This window comes from Malaclemys terrapin, chromosome 23 (assembly GCF_027887155.1).
Source record: "Malaclemys terrapin pileata isolate rMalTer1 chromosome 23, rMalTer1.hap1, whole genome shotgun sequence".
Lineage (NCBI taxonomy): Eukaryota > Metazoa > Chordata > Testudines > Emydidae > Malaclemys > Malaclemys terrapin.
The window spans coordinates 3,161,545-3,181,184 of record NC_071527.1 but is presented as its reverse complement, the minus strand read 5'-3'; the positions used below and the strand labels follow the sequence as shown (position 1 = coordinate 3,181,184).

General features: G+C 63.3%; 1 protein-coding gene across 1 annotated transcript in view; it reads right to left on the bottom strand.

The window, feature by feature from the left end:
• Positions 1-19,640, bottom strand: part of LRP1 (LDL receptor related protein 1) — a 176,487-nt gene that overhangs the window by 31,262 nt on the left and 125,585 nt on the right. Inside the window, exons 35-47 of the mRNA XM_054013207.1 lie at positions 17,630-17,761; positions 16,971-17,105; positions 16,728-16,857; positions 15,664-15,790; positions 15,028-15,179; positions 13,191-13,315; positions 11,934-12,305; positions 5,145-5,334; positions 3,885-4,089; positions 3,415-3,607; positions 2,680-2,805; positions 1,577-1,702; positions 730-849 (exon numbers count right to left, since the gene is read on the bottom strand). Of these exons, the coding sequence (XP_053869182.1) occupies positions 730-849; positions 1,577-1,702; positions 2,680-2,805; positions 3,415-3,607; positions 3,885-4,089; positions 5,145-5,334; positions 11,934-12,305; positions 13,191-13,315; positions 15,028-15,179; positions 15,664-15,790; positions 16,728-16,857; positions 16,971-17,105; positions 17,630-17,761 (2,133 nt within the window). The remainder of the gene's footprint in view (positions 1-729; positions 850-1,576; positions 1,703-2,679; positions 2,806-3,414; positions 3,608-3,884; positions 4,090-5,144; positions 5,335-11,933; positions 12,306-13,190; positions 13,316-15,027; positions 15,180-15,663; positions 15,791-16,727; positions 16,858-16,970; positions 17,106-17,629; positions 17,762-19,640) is intronic.

Here is a 19,640-nt window from a genome sequence, read left to right as displayed (position 1 = left end):
CAAACACGCCAGCGCTCGTGTATGTGTGTCTCCCACATGCAAACACGCCAGCGCTCGTGTATGTGTGTCTCCCACATGCAAACACGCCTACGCTCGTGTATGTGTGTCTCCCACATGCAAACACGCCAGCGCTCGTGTATGTGTGTCTCCCACATGCAAACACGCCAGCGCTCGTGTATGTGTGTCTCCCACATGCAAACACGCCAGCGCTCGTGTATGTGTGTCTCCCACATGCAAACATGCCCACGCTCTGCACACACAGCTGCCCAGGCAGCCTTGGCAAGGGGTTATTTGAACTCTCCTCTACTTACAAAATGTACAAAGAGCCCAAAGCCGCCAGGTACGCTGCAAACTGCCTCGGGGCGAAGGGACTCTCTCTTTCCAGGTACGTTACATGGCTCCAGCACCCCCCACCATTTGAAATACCCACATCTCACTCGAGTATCTGCGGAGAGAATCTCCCCGACCGCTGGAGATGGGTCGGGATTCCTGGCCACGGCGGGAGAAGCCAAGGCGGACAGAGGAAGGTCCAGCCGCTCCCATTTGCCCTGCTGCGCAGAGACCACCGCCGAGGCCGGGTCTGGGGGGTTGAGCTGGGAGTCTGACCCCCCCACCGCTGCCCTCCAGCCCTGCCTCCGTCACGCAGCAGGCTGGGACAGCACCAGGCCCACCCGGTGCCGGAGCCGCCTGCGGCATGCAAGCACCAGGAATGGGAGGGGAATCGCTTACTGTTGCAGGGCACTTCGTCCGAGTTGTCCCCACAGTCGTCCATGCCGTTGCACCAGAAGGCGTTGGCCAGGCAGCGCCCGTTCATGCAGTGCAGAAAGCCCTTCTTACACTTGCGGCTGCCTGCGGGGGAGGAGCAGAGAGGGGAGCTGGGGGGCTCAGGGGGTTGCCCACCCCCCATTCGCAGTTCCAAGGGGCTTTCCAGCCAGGGCCGCGGGTTGGGCACAAAGGGGCACCGTGCACGTGACGGCTCCTCTCTGCCCATGGGGGACCACGGCGAGCAGAGGGTATTACAGCAGCGTCAGGGGGGCGCAGAGGCCCCCCAGGGGATGGCCCAGCCTCCCCCAGCTCTGCCCCGAGCACAGGAACAGGGTCATTCAGAGTTAGGCTAACGCACTATCAAGCGCCCGGCTCAGACGCTGAAGTCCTAGAGCAATATTCCCGGCCATGCGGGTCGCTCGTAGCGCTAGCCGGTGCGGCGCTTTCAGAGACAAGGGGGGTCCCGCTGGGGGGGCGCCGGCGCCCGTTACCTACTGTTTCTTGATAGAGCCGCCCCCGTCGGTGTGGTCAGCAAGCCCCAGCCCCGGTTAACCGGCACGGGGAGGCGAAGTGATCTGCCCAGCAGAGAACCCAGGACAATCCCAGTCAAGCCAGACCATACTCCAGGCTGGGACCAGAACTCGGGAGCTCCGGCTCCCACTTCCCCCATCCCAGCCACTAACGTAGGCTGCCTCCTAGAGCCCTGGCATCCTGGCTCTACCCACTAGACCGTACGCCCAGCCCAGAGCCAGGAGTCCGACTGGGGGCTGGGCCAGGCCGGGCGGGGGGAGCGAGCGCGAGAGGCCCTCACTGCAGTAGGACTGCTTCTCGTCGGACTTGTCCTTGCAGTGCGCGGAGCCGTCGCAGGTGCGGCTGTAGTCGATGCACTCGCCGTTCCCACACTCGAACTCGTAAACGTTGCAGGTGGAGTTCAGGGCTGCAGGTGGGACAGAGCGTAGGGAAGAACCTCTGTCCACGTGCACCACGGCCTCCCCTCCCCCGTCCACGTGTGCCCCGTCCACGTTCACACCCTCTGCATCCCCTTCCATGTGCACCCCCTTCTACGTGTACCACGCCCTCCCCTCCCCCGTCCACGTGTGCCCCGTCCACGTTCACACCCTCTGCATCCCCTTCCATGTGCACCCCCTTCCACGTGCACCACGCCCTCCCCTTCCCCGTCCACGTTCACACCCTCTGCATCCCCTTCCATGTGCACCCACTTCCTCGTGCACCACGCCCTCCCCTCCCCTGTCCACGTGCGCCCCATCCACGTTCACACCCTCTGCATCCCCTTCCACGTGCACCCCCTTCCACGTGCACCACGCCCTCCCCTCCCCCGTCCACGTGCGCCCTGTCCAAGTTCACACCCTCTGCATCCCCCTTCCACGTGCACCACACCCTCCCCTTCCCCGTGCACCCCGTCCACGTTCACACCCTCTGCATCCCCCTTCCACATGCACCCCCTTCCATGTGCACCATGCCCTCCCCATCCCCCTTTCATGTGCACCACATTCCATGTGCACCACGCCCTCCCCATTCCCCTTCCACATGCACCACGCCCTCCCCCGTCCACCCCATCCATGTGCCCCCCCCTGTCCATGTGCACCATATTCCACATGCACCACACCCTCCCCATTCCCCTTCTGCATGCACCACGCCGCCCTCCCCCGTCCACGTGCACCCCATCCATGTGCACCCCCTGTCCATGTGCACCCCCTTCCACATGCACCATGCCCTCCCCATCCCCCTTCCATGTGGCACCCCTGCCCTCCCCATGCCCTATGTCCACCGCCCCCTCCCCATCCCCCCTCCTTCTCCCTACTCCATCCCTCCTCCCTCTCCCCTTTATCCTCCTCCCTGCCCTCTGGCTCCCCTCCGCGCAGGGTGCGTGACCCGGTGGGGGGAGGGGCTCACCTTTGCAGGTGAAATCCTCCTGCAGGACCCGCTCACCCCGGCAGGAGCAGTTGACGTGCCCCTTGGGGGTGAGCAGGCACAGGTCCTGGCAGCCCCCGTTGTTCACCCTGCAGGGGGACAGCTCGCCTGGGGGCAGGGGAAGAGCAGAGTCACACGCAGGCCCAGCGGAGACCCCGGCCAACGGTCTAGGGCAGGGGTGGGTGCAGGATCCCGGGCGCTGGGACTGGTCGGCAGGTTCCCAGAGCCAAGGGGAGACAGGGCCAGGCCCCTGTGCTGAATGGGGGTTCAGCAGTCTGCTGGGGAGGGACTGGGACCGGCGGGGGGGGTCTCTATGGGGTAAATCCCCACCCCTAGCCCGCACAGGGGACGGGAGAGCTGGGGAGGGACCGGGACAGACCGGGGAGGTCTCTATGGGGTAAATCCCCACCCCTAGCCCGCATAGGGGACGGGAGAGCTGGGGAGGGACCGGGACCGGCAGGGGAGAAATCCCCACCCCTAGCCTGCACAGGGGACGGGAGAGCTGGGGAGGGACCGGGACAGACTGGGGAGGTCTCTATGGGGTAAATCCCCACCCCTAGCCCGCACAGGGGACGGGAGAGCTGGGGAGGGACTGGGACAGACCAGGGAGGTCTCTATGGGGTAAATTCCCACCCCTAGCCCGCACAGGGGACGGGGCGGGGCAGGCGGGAGGGGCAGCGGGGGCTCCAGGCAGGAATTCCCGGTCCGTTCCCTTACAGCTGTTGGTGTCGTTGGCCACGGCGATGATGCCCATGGGCTGCTGGGGGATGTCCACGCGCAGCAGCTTCATGTCCGTGCCCACGTACTTGTTGGCCCGCTGCACAGCCCGGCGCACCCAGTCCGTCCAGAAGATGTAGTCGCCGTAGACAGCCAGGCCGAAGGGGTGCACCGGCTCCGATTTCAGGATCACCTGCCGGGCGCCTCACACCGTTAGCCCGGGGGCGGACGGGACCAACGGCTGCAGCCGCCCCCAACACTGGACAGTCCCTGGACTGGGGGGGGGGGGGGGTGTCCTACCCTTCACAGGAGGCTGTGCCCAGGGTCAGGCCATCTGCCCTGCCAGTGCCATCACCGCCCACCATGGTGATAACGCCAAACCAGGCTCCACTCTGCCCATCTCCAGGGGATCCAGCCAGCTTTCCCCAGGCCCCCTGCCCCAGGGATCTACACCTGCCCCCCGCACTCACGTAGCGGTGGGACCCGTCGTACTCGCAGCGCTCGATCTTGTCCAGCGTGGCGTCAGAGAAGTAGATCTTCTCGGCCTTGTGGTCGATGGCCAGCCCGTTGGGCGTCCGGATGTCCTGATCGATGATGATGAGGACGTTGGCCCCGCCCAGGGTGGCCCGCATGATGCTGGGGTGCTGCTCGTTCCAGTTGGTCCAGAACATCAGGCTGAGGGGAGGGAGGCGGGAGGGGTGGGACTGAGTCAGGCGGGGCTGCATATGGTGGGCCCCAGCTGAGTCGGAGACCCTGAGGCCGGCCCGCCTGGCTTCTGGGACTGGGGAGCTCCGGACTTCAGCCCCACGCTGCTATTCCCTGCTCACTGGGGGATCCCCCCAGGCTCTGGGCTGAATGGGGCTGCTGGTGCATTTACAGGGATATGACCCGGTAGGATCGGGGATGGGAGGGGCAGTAACAGGGACTAGACTAGAGAGCCCGCCAGAAAACCGATCCCAGCAGCTGGGGAAACCCGCTAGGGATCCCCTGACAGGAGCTCTGCCAATCCGCTCACGCGATGCTTCACATTTAACTCCAGGTCAGCTCCGTGGCACAGGGAATGGGGCATGGGGCCTTCCCCCCCTAGGGGGTGCCGGCTCCGATCCGGCCCCAAGGCAGGGGAGACACTGGCTTAGGGGGGTGGGGAATGGGGCATGGGGCCTTTCTCCCCTAGGGTGTGCTGGCTCCGATCCGGCCCCAAGGCAGGGGAGACACTGGCTTAGGGGGGTGGGGAATGGGGCATGGGGCCTTTCTCCTGTAGGGGGCGCCAGCTCCGATCCGGCCCCAAGGCAGGGGAGACACTGGCTTAGGCAGGTGGGGAATGGGGCATGGGGCCTTTCCCCTGTAGGAGGCGCCGGCTCCGATCTGGCCCCAGGGCAGGGGAGACACTGGCTTAGGCGGGTGGGGAATGGGGCATGGGGCCTTTCCCCTGTAGGAGGCGCCGGCTCTGATCCGGCCCAGAATGCCCGTGACTGGACGTTCCCACGGCCTGTCTGTGAAATGAGTTCTGCTGTGCCCAGCCCACTCCTGGTTACATGTGTCCCAATCACCAAAGGCACCGCAGCCCCCTCGAGAGTAGGCCCAGAGAGACTGCTCGTGCCCCCTAAGCTCCAGCAATGGGGGAGCAAGGCTGAGGCCCGCGGCAGGGGGCTCTCCCCCCAGCCCCGTGCACAGGCTGTCCGTCTCCAGGATGGCTGCTCCGCTCGCCCGCACGAGGCCCCAGCGCTTACTTCTGGCACTCGTCCAGCACGAAGGCTCGAGGGTGATCGTCTCCTGACATGGTGATGACTGTCTCCCGCTCAAAGGCCCCCAGGCGGCTCTGATCCACCGTGTGCCGGGTGATGGTGGACGTGGTGTAGCTGGTCCAGTACAGCGTGTCCCAGCCCCGGTGGTACGCCAGCCCCTCCACTGAGCCCACATCTGCGGGGGAAGACGGGGGACAGAGCGGGATGAGATTCACTAGCCAGGCCGTTCCCCACACTCAGTGCCCAGCTGTGCCACCTCCAGATGTTTTGCAGCCCCTCCTCCCTGAGCCGTCCCCTCCCTGCTCCAGCCTGCCAGCGGGTCCGGAACTGGGATCTTCAGCACTCAAAGTGCAGGCCCCCGCCCCGGAACTACTGGAGAACTCCATCAGCTGGGAGCAGTAGTAGAGCTGTTATCCTCTACGTGGGCCAGTGCTTCGGCCGCAACACACCAGAGCAGCAGCGAAATGGAGCAGGGGGACACAGGCTAACAGCAGCAGTGGGCGATTCAGGCTGGAGTCACAGACAGCTCAGGGCATCAGGCGTGAAACAGCAGAGCCCCTGGGGCTACAAGGTCAAGTGCCCCCCGCCCTTTACTGCCATCATCCTATGGAAACACGGCCTTAAAAACCAAGGCCCTGACTTCTCTGGGCCCATGGCACGTCTCCAGGGCCCCCTGTGCCGGAGAAGGGGGCAGGCCCTGCATGTACCCCCTCTGTTGAGAGCTCAGGGAATGTTACTGAAATGCTGCAGCAAGCCCCCCACCTCCCTTCCTCCCAGGAGTGGAAAGACTTTCAAATCTCCATGAACCCCCAGAAGGCTCTAGACCAGCCCTCCATGCCCAGTGCCTGGCGAGGATACCGGAGGTTCACACCACCATCTGCAGCACCCCCCGACTCTCCTCTCCCCCTCCGCTAGCGTCACGAGCAAGTTCTTTCATTTCCCACCTCCAGCCCGACGCTGCAGTTCGTGAGGCTGATGGAACAGGGCGAAGCTGCGCTGACACCAGCAGGGCTATTCTGGGTTCACACCACTGCAAGGGCAGAAACCGGCTCCAACGTGGGTTTGGGACCAGGGGCTCAGGCTGACTGCACCGGAGTGACGCAGAAATGACACCAGCTCAGACACAGCGCGTTATGGGACAAAGGGCTCTCCGGGCGCTGTCCCACCCTTGTGGTGTCACTTACACTAGTGCGAAACAAGCGTGAAACACCACTCAGCTGACCAGGAGCGGCTCGCACGTCCTCTGCACTGGTCTCCCTGGGGAATCAGCCCGGCTGTGGTAACATCGAGGTCATGGGCCTTCCCTGTTCTAGCGCCTAGGTGTGCATTGACGTAGCCCTGCACACCCGGCCTGGCGAACACCGCTCAGTTGCAACGGCCCTCAAGTCGCTCAGATCCATTCAACTGTTCCGCTGACTGCCCCAGAGACGGGCACCGGCAGCCGTAAACCGGCAGCACCGGCTCCTTCGGAGGCATGACGGCTGTTTACTTTAATCGCATTAAATAAACTCCCAAGAAACGCTCCCGGCGTCTCCCAGTAACGCTTCTGGCCATGTACGGTGCTTCTCTGACCCCCAGCACCGCGGCACGGGGACGCCTCCGTCGCTAAGGCATTTATCCTGCCACCCGCGGGAGGTAGGCCAGGTACCAACGGGAGAACGGAGGCAGAGCAGGGAAATGACCCTCTCTCTTCCCGTCTCAGGGTAGAGCGCCCTGCCCCTCCTCCACTGGGGTGTACGTAGGGAACAGCTGGGGGCTTGGGGTTCCCTGAATTCGATCAGAATTTGGGTTACAGAGAACTTCCTCTTCCTACAGCCCTCTTTACTGTACACAAAACATCAGGCAGCGTCCCTGAGCCGGCCAGTGCTGTGAGCAGGGCACCTGTCGGCACAGCCGCCCCAGAGCCAGAGGGCTAAGCCAGATGTTCCGGGATCCACCGCGGGCACCAGGCGCTTTGCAATGAACCAGCCAGGCACGGCTGGGTTTGTGCTGCTCCACTAGCGAAGCCAATGAACAACAGGACCTAATGCGACCGTCTCCGAAGGGAGCGACGCACCCGCTGCTATGCCTCGAGTCAGTGTTTGAAGAGGGAATGGGGCATGCGGGACTCAGCTGCCGCCCGCGCCCCCGCTCTGCGGAGAGACACTTCATCCCCGCTAAGCCCCGCGCTTTAATAATGTAAACGAGACGCACACAACAATCAGGACGATCTCAAGCGCCGCTGGGCCTTTAAATCCCATGAAAGTGTCGTCTGTAATTATCCGGGGCTGGCGAGGGGACAGGAAGGAGAGCGGTGATGAGTTGTTTAATATTCATGCGGTGCAGCCCACTCCAGCTTGTCCCGCTGGGCGCACGGCGCTGGTTGGGTCCCTCCGGGGCTGAGTCCATTTGAACAGCAGCCGGCCTGCGCAGCGGTGAATCGGGGTGGGCACGCACGGCTGGAGTTTGCTCTTCGCTCCGACCCGCTCACTAGCTCCTGTGCTCAAGTCAGATCAGCCATGAAGCAGGATGCGCCCAGCAGGAAATGGCGCCATGCCGTGCTAGGGGCTGCCTCCAGAACGGTCTGTGATACTTTTTGTTGTGCGGAGAAGCCAGCAGGCTGGACAGGGGAGGATGGCTTTGAAAAGAGGAGCCTGGCTTGGGGGCAACGCAGGGTGAACTGCGGTGGGATTTGGGGAAGGTGTGCGGTGAAGGATACAGGGAATGGGGCTCTCCAAGACATGTCAAGCAGCACCTCACGCCACGTGTGGGGCTTCGGTTTGACCCTACCAACAGCCTCACGTCCAGCACACAGACGCTGGGAGGGGACCAGCCAGGGTGCGGGGGGGCTGTTGCGAGCGGAGGGGGCTGGCAGAGGGGTGGAGAGAGGCGGAGGAGCCGGGAGGGAGGCTGCAGGCTGATGTAAGCACAGCAGGCGAGAGGAGGACCCGGGCCTGGGAAGGACAGAGCACTATTCACTGGGGCCCCTGGGCCTGGCGTTCGCCATCCTCCTGAAGCGCACGGCACGGTGCTGCTCAATCTCAGGCCGGTGGACGTGCCGCAGGCGGCCCGCAGGCCCTTTGCCGCCGCAGAAGCCATCACACCCGTGCGGCTCTTCAGGGCCGGCCTCCACAAGCTCCTGCGTTTCGTGGGCGTGGCCAACTCCTTCGCCACCGCCTTCACCCTGGCCGTGCACCGCGACCTGGCCGTGGCACATCCCTATCGCTGCCAACGATTGTATGCCGTGGCCCTCTTCCTCTGTACCTTTGCCATCTCGCTGGCCGTCATCTCCACCACGCAGGCCAAGATTCGGGGGCACCCGTGCTCCGGGAAGGGCGATGCCCGCCCACTGCCTGCACAAACCAACGCTGGCTTGGGAAGGGCGCGGCTCCTGCTGCGGCTGGACCTTCGTGGTCTGCTGGCTCCCATCCTACCCTCTGTTGCTCCAGGGGCTGGCCGGCTCCCACGGCACCCTCCCAGCTCTGTGCTGGTTCCTGGTAGGTGGCCAACCCGGCCGTCTACATCTTCACGTCCAGGCAGTTCCGGAGCAATGCGTGGGCTCTGCTGCTTGGGGGCTACAGGAAGAGGTCGGAGACTCTGGGGAAACGGGCTGTGAGGAAGTGGGAATGTTCTTAATGTTTTCTCTGAATACTGTGTGGCTGCCTCAGTTTCCACTATGCCTTTCTTAAGTATCTAGGTGGTGGGATAAGGGGGTGTGATGGTTGCAGAGCCCTAGAGGGCCAGTGTGATGGTGTCTGCACAGAGAATGGCCGACACCCTGTCTCCTGGCAAATGGTGGCCTGGGCCCCTCCCCTGCAAGGAGCCAACTGAAGGTGTTGGGAAACAAAGAGATCAGGTGGTCTCCTGGCCCGGGAAAGAGACGAAGGCCAGAGGAGGGGCTGGAGGGGGTTTCAGTTTGGAACTGGCTGGGGAAATGGAGGGAGCCCCAGAGCTGGGGTCTAAGCTCCCTGCCCCCCAAGATGGACCTGACTGAGGGGGTCCTGTTGTCTGTACCTACAAGCTCTGTTTTGGACTGTGTTCCTGTCGTCTAATAAACCTTCTGTTTTACTGGCTGGCCAAGAGCCTCGGTGAATCACAGGAAGTGGGGGGTGCAGGGCCCTGACTCCCCCACACTCTGTGACACAGGCCATGGCCTCAGCAGCCACCGGGGGGCAGCACCTCCCGTTCTCCCGCGGAAGAGAGAGGGAGAAACAATGGAGCAGAAGGAGCCCGGCAGGAGCTCCATTGCGCGCAGGCGCTTGCTCATCCACTGCTCTGAGCTGCGCTGCAACAACCCGGAAGAGGCTACGCTGGGCCTTCCTTGGCAGGGTTCTCCCCCTCTCTGCCCTCGGTTTGAGCAATCGGCGACCGGCAGCTGGCACACGCCAGCCCCCGGCACAGCTTCCAGTTGCCTTTGCTCTTCTGTGGATCACGGCCTTGCTGCGTCTCCTCCCTTGGCTGCTGAGAGGGGGCAGGGCCCGAGGATTTGGGTGCAGGCTGGTTCTTGGGTAAAAGCAGCCTCTGCTTTCCTGGCTGCCCTGCCCCCCTAGCTCCCATGGGTGCCACAGGGCCGGGACGGGAATGGGAAGGGGGCTTTGAAAGCCAAGGCAGAGTTCAGCTCCCAGGCACGCTCCTGCTCTAGGTCCTTCATGTTCATAAGCAGCGTTATTATGGTCGTGCCTGGAGCTGCAGCCAAGCCCAGGTCCCATTGTGCGGGGGGCTGTACACACAGGCCCTGCTCTGACGAGCTCAGTCTAGACAGCTGAAGAATGGATGATTGCACCCATTTTACAGATGGGAACACTGAGCCAAGAGCGGGGAAGTAATGGGCCCCAGGTCGGCCAGGGGGTCTGTAGCAAAGGTAGGAACTGAACTCAGCTCTCCTCCACGGCAGTCCAATGCCTTAACCGCTAGGCACCTCCTTCACCGCAGATTGACCCACCGAATCCTTCGCTCCCCCAGCTGCAATCAATTACAACCGCTTTCCTGGCCAGAGCAATAAACGCGGTGCAAGCTCATTGTGAATGTAAATCTGCTTATTAATGAATTTATGACGCTGGGTGGAGATTTACTCTAGTGGTGCGGAGCTGGCCACGTGCACGGCGACAGCTGTAGGAACCAATAAAACTAATCAAGTTTCGGGGTGAACGGTAGCTCGGGAGGCCAGGGGCTTGTTCAGGCCGAGTGGCTTAGACTTGTAAATGTAACGCAAACAGAGAGCTGCCAAGATGTGCTGTGGGGCCTCATCTCCTGGGAAACGCCTGCGCACACGGACAGAGACACTCACGCACACAGACGAAGACATGTGCGGACACACGGGCGGAGACACTCTCACACACGGACAGCCATGCACACTCACTCACACACACGGACGGAGACATTCACACACATGGATGGATGGAGAGACATGCACACACACGGATGGAGACGCACACACATGGACACACTCACACATGGATGGAAACATACACCCGGATGCACACCAATGGAGAGATGCTCACACACGGACACACATGCACACAGACAGACGCAGACGGGTACACACACATGGACAGAGACACACACATGGACGCACACAGACAGACATACACGCAGACAGACTCATACGGAGACACACACGGACGCACACAGACGGAGAGACGCTCACGCACACGCGGATGGACGGAGACACTCACACACGCTCACAAAGGGAGGTAGATCCACACCGGGTATAAATGATCCTAACTCCCTTAGAGCCAATGGAGCTACGCCAGCGGAGGCTCTGCCCCAGGCTTTCCTGGCTCGGTCTCTCTGCTGATTCTGCCCGGGCAGCAGCTGCTCTGAGGGCAAAGGGGGCGTCTCTAGCTACGCCCAGAGCAGGGCTCGAGCGTGAGCCATCGGGCTGGCATGCCAGCCTCCAGCCTCGCTATGTCTCTCGGGAAAGGGAAAAGTGCCTCAGATGGCAGGGAAGGCGACAGATCGGCCTGGGGACAGAAACAATGTTAAGGATAAAGAGTCCAGGCTGGGGAATCCAACAGCAAGGGAAGCCGGAGCCGGATCCCCTGGAGGCTGCAGGATAGGAAAGCGATGGAGGACGGGGTCTGTCCCTGGACACGCCCACTGGAAGGACAGGCACACTGCAGGGAGGTGTGCTGGGGCCGCACCCAACGGCTCTCACTGATCCGGGATGCGGGGATCCCTGCACGGTGGAAACCGGGATGCACCCATCCCCCACACTCGAGAGCCCCACGACACGGGTCCCCCTCAGTCTGGAGCCCCCCCTTGCCACCTGCCTGCCCCCCAAACTCTAGAGCCCCAGGCCACGGTGACCCCAGGCCACCTGCATCCTTCGCCAGCACCTCCCACATTCTAGAGCCTGTCTCCTCCCCCCGAACCCCCACGTTCCGGAGGCCCATGATGCAGCAACCCCGCTCTAGAACAAACCCATGGGGACGGCACTCAGGACATGCCCCCATGGGGGTTCTAGAGCCCTGGGCAGAAAATTCCCAGCCAATCCCTGAACAACTGCCCTTCCCCCATAACAAACTTTACCCTGGAATCCTTACACTGAGATAAGGAGACAGGAAGAGGGGAGAGATGGAGGAAGAGGAAGAGGAAGAAGAGGGGAGAGACGGAGGATGAGGATGGAGGAGGAGGGGAGAGAGGGAGGGAGGGGATAGATGGAGTAGACGGGGACAGAGGAAGGGGACAGAGGAAGAGGACGAGGAGGAAGAAGAGGGGAGAGAGGGAGGAAGCCGCAAGGGAGGGGAGAGACAGAGGAGGAAGCGGCGGCAAGGGAGGGCCCAGGGGACTCACTCTCCACAATGGTCTTGCGCCCCGTGCCGTCGTCGCTGATTTGCTGGATGTTGCCGAAGTGGATGTCGCTGTAGAAGATGCGGTTGCTGCCGGCGGTGCCGGCGCGGTAGTCGAAGGCCAGGGCGATGACGTTCTTCATGTGCTCGGCGTCCTCGAAGGGCTTGACGGGCGCGTTGAGGTTGCTCTCGTCCGACAGGTGGATGCTCTTGAGGATGGTGCGCTCGGAGTAGAGCAGGTAGCCGTCGTAGTCCTGGCAGCTCACCCCGTCCTCAGCGAGCATGCCGTGGGCACAGGCGCACGTCCGCTGCCCGTTGCCGCGGAACAGACACAGCTGCTGGCAGCCGCCGTTGTTCTGGGCACAGACGTTGGTGCCTGTGGGGAGGAGAATATGGATTAAACTCTGCACAGAAGGGATGGAGGGGTTGGGTGGCAGACTGGAGGGGGCGTGTGGGCCCCAAGGTCTGGGGGAGGCCCCCATGCCCCACATTTCAAGGACCGTACGGGCACAGAGAACGCGGCTCCCGCGTCACGTGTTTTAACGTCTCCCCCACGTTCCCAGAGAAGGGAGGGGGCAAAACCTGATTCAAGCCAAAGGGAAGGGCTGGTGGGGGCAGGCTGCTGTGGGGTGAAATCGCAGAGGGAAAGCGAGCGGGAGTCCTCAGAACATTCTCTGGGACTCAATCGACACTCAAAAGTCAGGTCGACAGCAACGTGAAACCAACACAGCTGTGCTGAACTAAAGCCAGCGTAGACACAAAGCTGCTTCCATCAGGGAAGCGACTGTCGTGTGGGGAGGTGACAAAGGCCCTTCCGTCAGCCTACGCAATGGGGATACGCTGGCACAGCCCCCCAGCATAGCTGGGCTGGTCCACAGCCTGTAGCGTAGACACCGCCTGGGGCTGCTTTTGTGCATGCGCTGAGTGAGTGCGAGACTCCTTGTGCGTCAGGGTGCACACGTGTGACTGGGAGTGGGAACACGTCTGGGTGCGTGAACCCCTATGCGTGGGGTTGCACTTTGCTCATTTTTCCAAATATCCCTTCCAGAACCTCCCCCCCCCAAGATAATTCCCAGCCTTTGCAAACAGAGACAAGAGAAAAAAATCCCTCCATGAGAACAGACAAGCCAACGGGTTCCTTCAAACGTCTCCCGGTGCCCCTGCCTGCAGACGCCCCCCATCAGCAGCACTTAACTCCCCCCTCCCCCGAGGAAAGTGAGGCGCAAGGGGGCATGCTGGGCACACCAGCCCCTGGACGTACCCTTTTGCCTGGCTTGGTTGAACACTTTGATGTCCTTCAGCTGCACTCCTATCCCTGTCCTCAGGGACACCGACTCCGTGGCGTTGTCCTTGCTGCCCCTTTTGATGGACCCGTTGGCGTGGGTCCTAGAAGGGAGCGAGGTCAGTGAACTGGAGGCGTCGTAGGGCGTGAACACGTCGCTGCACGCAGCAGGGACCGCGCCCGCCCGCCGTGCCCAGCCACAATCTGCCAGTGTTCACATGCCCTGGTCCCCCACCGCCATCCTGGATGTCATGTACCTCTGCGCTGCAACCGCCCCCCCGGAATTACACATACCCCCTGCAGCCACGCTCACACCCCCACTCACCCACCCCCTACACCCCCACACCCGGAATTACACATACCCCCTGCACCCACGCCCTGCAGCCATGCTCACACCCCCACTCACCCACCCCCTCAGAGTTACACACCCACCCCCTACACCCCCACACCCGGGATTACACACATACCTTACACCCCCTCTCTCTCACATACACCCCCCCCGTGTCAGCGTCTCACAAATGTCATTCACTCACTCGCAGCCCCAGAGCAGCCCATTGTCAGGCTTGGGGGACCTGAGGGGCAGGGGGAGCCTCCATAGGGCTCAGCCCCCCACTCCTGAGCTGTTCAGTGCCCGGATAGGCCAGGAGGCTCCAGATGCCCCCTCCTGGGCACTGGCATCCCACTCCCATTTCCCTGGAAGTGTGTGTGCGGGGGTGTGGGGGGGTGCAGGGGAGGAGCACTAGGCTGGATCTCTATGGGCACAGGCCTCAACTCTGAACCACAGAGACCCATAGGGACCCCCCCCAGGCCTCCAAACCACAGAGACCCCTAGGGACCCCCCCCCCCCGGCCTCTAAACCACAGAGACCTCTAGGGACCCCCCCAGGCCTCCGAACCACAGAGACCTCTAGGGACCCCCCCCCCCCCCCGGCCTCTGAACCAGAGACCTCTAGAGACCCCCCCAGGCCTCCAAACCACAGAGACCCCTAGGGACCCTCCCAGGCCTCTGAACCACAGAGACCCCTAGGGACCCCCCAGCCTCAACTCTGAACCACAGAGACCTCTAGAGACCCCCCCCGGCCGCAACTCTGAACCACAGAGACCTCTAGGGACCCCCCCAGCCTCAACTCTGAACCACAGAGACCTCTAGGGACCCCCCCAGGCCTCAACTCTGAACCACAGAGACCTCTAGGGACCCCCCCAGGCCTCAACTCTGAACCACAGAGACCCCTAGGGACCCCCCCAGGCCTCCGAACCATAGAGACCCATGTCTAGAGCATACCCCCAACGCTCCCCCAGCCACAGAGCACTGGGCAGCGTCATGGCTAGAGCGGCACTCCCTAGGCAGCCACTCTAGCCAGCTCTTTGGCCGCTCCCCGGCGGGGTCCAAGCTCTCAGGGCGAGTCCTCCAGGACTCCACACCACAGAGCCCCTGCCTAGAGCGTAGCTCTCGCCACCAAGCCCCGCAGCCATAGAGCTCCAGCACTGGTGTGGGTAGAGCGGCACCAGGCAGGCAGCCACTCTAGCCAAAGCCCTGCCCAGCGCTGTGGCTCTATGGCAGCAGGTGGGTGGGTTGGGGGTATACTCTAGACAGCAGTCTCTATGGTTCAGAGTGCTGGAGGACCCCCAGGGGCCACCATCTCTGACCACAGGCGAGATAGGGAGCATGCCCAGAATGATTGCATTTTATGCAAATGACATGTAAATTTAAAGCAGGGGCATTGCCTCATTTGCATAACACCTCCAGATCCACCCCCGTCTCCCCCCGCAGCTCTGCAGAGCTCCGGGCTCCCTGCGCGGCGGGGAGGGAACCGTACCGGTCACTCCAGTAGATGTAATCCTCGAAGACCGACACCGAGAACATGTCCATGTTGTTGCTGGACAGGACGACCTCCCTGTTCTCTCCCGTCTCCAGGTCGATGCGTTCGATCTTGTCCATCCGAGCGTCACACCAGTACAGCTTCCCGTCCTGGAGGGGGAGGCAACGCACCCCGGTGGGATACAGCTCAGCGGGGCGGAGGGGGAGGGAAAGAGAAGGGGGAGCATGCCCGTCTCCATCGGGGGCTCAGCGCTGGGACGCAGCAGTTGGAAGAGCAAAGCCGCACACCAGGGGCCCAGGTCCCCGCCCCACAGACATACAGGACATGGATGCAGAGAGACAGGGCAGCACCAGGAAACAATGGGACGGAGCCGGTCAGCAGGATGGCCCGAGATCCGAGTGCCCCAGCTGCGTATGGCTTTGCAGTCAGAGCTCCACAACCCTCCAGTCCCTCCCACTGCAGGGTGACGGCTGCATTTTGGGTGGTCCCGACCCACTGATAATTGCCGCATGCCTGGTATCCTGCCCCTCCTGGGATGGGCCATTGTAGCTCAGATCCACCTGACCCAACAGCTGCTCCTATACACCCGCCTGCATCCATTACCAGCGCCGCAGCGGAGGGCGGCCGCCGTACCTGGTAGTCAACCGATATCCCGTTGGGCCAGCTGATGCTCGCGTTGACCAGGACCATCCGTTCTGTCCCATCCAGGCGAGAGCGTTCGATGCGGGGGTACTGGCCCCACTCTGTCCAGAACAGGTACCTGTGGGGACACCGAGCACGGCTCGCCAGTGACTCCGCTGTGCACATGCCCCTCGCCCTTGGATCGCCCCCTTCCCCTGACCCCTGGCGCTCTCACAACCTTTGGGGTCCTGGATGCCTGGAGGAGAAGCGGCTTGTTGCAGCCGAGGGGTGGGCCTGGGTGTCTGGCAGTCCAGGGGCTCACCCCACGTCTGACATCGGATCCCCCCTCCATGGCTAAGGGCAGGTCCCTCAGGCCAATGTCCCTGAAAGCAGCCGGTGGTTTTGGGAGCCCCGGATGGGACTGTCAGATGTGCTGCCAGTCAGGGGGAGCTGCGGGTGCTCAGCACCTCTGAAAACAAGGCCCAGAATATCACACAACAGGCACCCAGAAGCACAAGCCGCTTTGGGCCTGATCCTTGGGGTGGGGCAAGGTTCTGCATGAAGTCAGGGTCAGAGCTGGGGAGAGAACTCAGGAGTCCTGGCTCCTAGTCACCCGCACCCCGCTCTAACCCACCAGACCCCACTCCCCTCCCAGAGCTGGGGAGAGAACCCAGGAGTCCTGGCTCCTAGTCACCCCCACCCCGCTCTAACCCACCAGACCCCAGTCCCCTCCCAGAGCTGGGCACAGAACCCAGCCCCCCTGCTTTAATTCACTAGACCCCACTTCTCCCCCAGCACTGGGGATAGAACCCAGGAGTCCTGACCACACTAGAGCCAATGCTGGGGAGTCCTGTAATTAAAGGACCCCCAGCAGCCAAGCACAGAACCCAGGAGCCCCGACTCCGAATTCCCCCCACCCCAGCCACTAAACCCCACTCCTGCCCCAGAGCTAAGAACTGAACCCAGGAGTCCTGGCTCCCAGCCCGACCCCGGGGGCTGAGGCCTGTAGAGGTTTCATCTAGTCCAATCCAGGCTGCTCTGCTCCCAGGGCAGCCGATCGCCCGCGGGCGCCTCACCCTTTCTCCGGGTGCACCGTAATGGCCCGAGGTTTATCCAGCCCCTGCGAGATGACAACGTAGCGGAATGACCCGTTCAGCCTGGCCACCTCGATGACGTCGAAGCCTTGGTCCGTCCAGTAGATGTTTCCTGGGGCGGGCGACAGTGACGTGCTGTGAGCCAGGCCCCGCTCCCGGCCGTGCCGGCACGTGGCTCCCCTCCCCGCAGGGCCGGAGCCCGGGGGACGTATGGATGCGCCTCACCTGCTATCCAGTCGACCGCGATGCCTTCCACGCGCCCGATCCCATTGGTGACCACGTCCTCCCGCCACGTCTGGTCGCGCTTGGCCCGGCTGATGGTGCTGAGGCCCATGTCCACCCAGTAGATGGTGTCGTTCTCTAGGGAGCAGAGCGGGCGGGGGGGTCAGGCAGGCAGCGTTCTGCACAAATCTCACCAGCTGGGGGCGCTCACGCAATGGGGAAGACATGCCAGAAACAGGATACTGGGCAGGGCTGCAGAGACGGGGGGCGCTGAGGGGTATGGGGATTGGGACAAGGCTCTGGCTACGGCCTCGTTAAACCTCACGCCTATCGGCCGAGCTGAAGAGGGTGGGGGCGAGGGCTGCCCAGCGACGCCGCTCTGCATCTCCAGCGCCTCCCAGTCCTTCCCCAGCTAGCTCAGCCGCCCTGGCGTCGCCATCCCCATCATGCCACGGGGGAAACTGAGGCACAGAGCGGCAAAGGGACTCCCCTGTTGGGTCAGCGGCTGAGCCGGGCACAGAACCCAGGAGTCCTGGCTCTCGGCACTGCCTGGCAGCAGGGAGGGATGTTGTCTCCCCTCCAATCTCCGGTCGGGCCCGAAGCCTGGTCTACGAGGAGACCGTGTCGCTGGTGCCCGAAGAGCGGCGCACGGCGGCTCTCACCCGCGTGGAAATCGATCCCCACGGCCAGCGAGGTCCCAGACACGGGCACCAGGGCGTCGGACTTGTCGTTGGGATCCAGGGGGATGCCGCGGATCCCCTCGTGCACCGAGTACAGCAGAAAGGAGCCCACGCCTGCGAAGGCAAGGGGACAGTCAGGGGTCTCTGCCAGTACAGGGGAGCCAGGGAGCCGCTGGGCTGTGGGGAAAAGGCAGCGGCTTCCCAAGGGCTGAGCAGAGCCATGGAGAAGGGACTCCCGGCAGCCCGGCCCGTGTCCCAGCAGTACCGAGGCTGGTCTGTGCTGGGACGGGGTGTGTGTGTGTGTGTGTGTGTGTGTGTGTGTGTGTTGTACTGAGTCAGATGCAGCATGAGGCATAACTACACGTGCCTCCCCAGCGCCCCCCCCACGCCCACCTCCTGGCATGCTGGGTAAACTGACGCATGGGAGCCGTGGGCGAGAGCGAAGGCAGCCGTCACGGGTTTAGCTCCGCAGGCGGGAGGAGGGGGAGCAAGAGATGTGGGGCACAGTGGGCTGCGTGGCCAGGACACCCCTCTCTCTGCCCCCCAGGGGTGCAGATAGTGCTTGAGGGGCTGAGCTGAGGGGCCCAAGCGGCTGCAATGGAGCACGTCTACGCTGACAACCCGTGAGTGCCTCGGGGTGATTTCCGTGCTCCGTGGGGGCGCAGTTCCATGCAGGTGGGAAGGACCCCCCATTTCCCCCGTTATTCCAGCCGTACCCACGGGCAAGGGGGGACCCTGGGCTCTCAGCAGCCCCCACAGCCAAGCGATTGAGCTCAGAGCCTGACCCACTGCCCTTGGGCTGGGGATCCGGCTAAGCCGAGCTATCTCCTCCCCGGCTCATCCTGGCTCCAGGCTGGGCCCTGTCGCTGGGATCACATTCCCCTCCTCACCGTGCTCTCTGACACCTCCCCATCACCAGCACCCAGCCACGCCCCGCCAGCACCCAGCCACGCCCCGCCAGCACCCAGCCACGCCCCGCCAGCACCCAGCCACGTCCTGCCCCAGCACCCAGCCACGCCCTGCCAGCACCCAGCCACGCCCTGCCAGCACCACCCAGCTGCTGCCTGTGTAACCAAGCGCCAGTCTCCAGCAGCTGCAGGCTGAATTCGCCCGTCTGCCATTGCACATCCTGCGCCGTTCCCAGCCTACAGGGCTCGCAGGCCGGACGTCAACCCACAAGCCAAGAGTTTCAGGAGCGACAGGCCATTCTGGGGGCTCGACTGAGGCCCCCTTTAAACACCTGGATTTTTCAGACACGGCTGAGCCCCGACAGGGATCCCAAAAAGGGAGGCGTGGAGTGACACTGGAGAGCCCTGGCCGGGGGGAGCTGCTGGAAGGAGCGATCAGGACCTGGGCCCGAACCCCCTGGGCAGAGCTCCCACGTGCCTGGGCTCTGCAGACACCCAGGCTGAGATGCCTTAGCAGGGCCTGGCTCTTGGGGGACAGGCACTCAGCCCCTTCTGGAAACCAGCCCCATCTCCCGTCCCGCGCTGCTTGGGCAAGCCCTCGCGCGTGTCCCCCCCACCCCCACCGCTTGCTGGCCCTCCTGCCGGACACAGGCTCCTCGCTGCAAGGCCAGTGGCAGCGCTGGTTACGTAGCCCCCGCCACGGCCCCGCCCGACAGGGGGTCAGGGATGGGCTCTGTCCTTTGCTGCGTTTCGCCAGGAGAATGGGGAACGAAGGGGAGAAGCCAGCGGGGAGCAAGGCCTGGGGAAGGGGAAGGGAAACCGGCCGGCCCCGAGGCCAGGGAGGGATGAGCCCAGGTGCCTCCATCTCCTCCTCGCTCAGCGGCAAACTCCTGGCGTGTCTTGCCTCCCAGGGGCTGCTCCACCCCTCGCTCACAGTGAGAAGCTACGGTCCCCCGTGCCCCTCCTTGAGCGGGCATCTACCCCGCTCCATGGGAGCCGGACCGGGAAAGAGGCCCCGCCACCGGGCAAACGCCATCATCTCTCCTCCGCTCCCCTGGCCATCAGACTGGGCTGGCAAACGTCTG